Source organism: Sinocyclocheilus grahami, unplaced genomic scaffold (genome assembly GCF_001515645.1).
Source record: "Sinocyclocheilus grahami isolate Dianchi unplaced genomic scaffold, SAMN03320097.WGS_v1.1 scaffold1435.1, whole genome shotgun sequence".
NCBI classification, from domain to species: domain Eukaryota; kingdom Metazoa; phylum Chordata; class Actinopteri; order Cypriniformes; family Cyprinidae; genus Sinocyclocheilus; species Sinocyclocheilus grahami.
In genome coordinates this window covers 251,238-251,899 of record NW_015506614.1, presented here as the reverse complement: position 1 = coordinate 251,899, position 662 = coordinate 251,238, and the positions used below count along the sequence as shown (strand labels likewise).

Below are 662 nucleotides of genomic sequence, written 5' to 3'. Positions count from 1 at the left end.
ACAGGCAGGCAGGCAGGCAGGCAGGCAGACAGACAGACAGACAGACAGGCAGACAGACAGACAGGCAGACAGACAGAAAGACAGACAGAAAGACAGACAGGCAGTCGAGTTGATGTGAGTGTCAGTGATTGACGCACCGATCCGCAGGAACACCACCACACTGAACATCGACAGCAGTGTTGGAATCACGACGCCGAAGAAGGTGTTGAGTTTGGGCGTCTGTTTAGCGGCGGGTCTCCGTCGGACGGTCGCGGGGCTCCGGGGCTCGTCCTCATCTCTCCCGGTCCGAGTGTCCCGGTGGTCTCCGGACTCGTTGACGCTGGCGGAGAGCCGGTAATGCAGCAGCGGCGTCCGCTCAGACATGTCGCCGTGACTGAAGCTTCCTCTCCGGCTGCGGTCACATGACTGCCCGTGTTTACAGCGCCTCCAGTCACGTGACAGAGAGAGCCCTCAGCCAATCAGCAGCGGCCTCGAGTAAACTTCACATCTGTATTCACACTGAACTATAAAAGCACAGCGGAGTGTACAGATAAAAGCTTTATTATTTAGACACATCGTACCTGAAAATTAGAGACTAACGTACATAATAATATACACCTCTCTCTCTCTTTAAACACACACACACTCACACACTCACACTCACACACACACACACACACACA

At 54.1% G+C, this 662-nt stretch overlaps 1 protein-coding gene across 1 annotated transcript in view; it reads right to left on the bottom strand.

The window, feature by feature from the left end:
- LOC107570267 (solute carrier family 12 member 9-like) overlaps positions 1-363 on the bottom strand; it is a 58,893-nt gene extending 58,530 nt beyond the window's left edge. Inside the window, exon 1 of the mRNA XM_016256477.1 lies at positions 138-363. Coding sequence (XP_016111963.1) covers positions 138-363 — 226 coding nt within the window. The remainder of the gene's footprint in view (positions 1-137) is intronic.
- Positions 364-662: the final 299 nt, after the last annotated feature.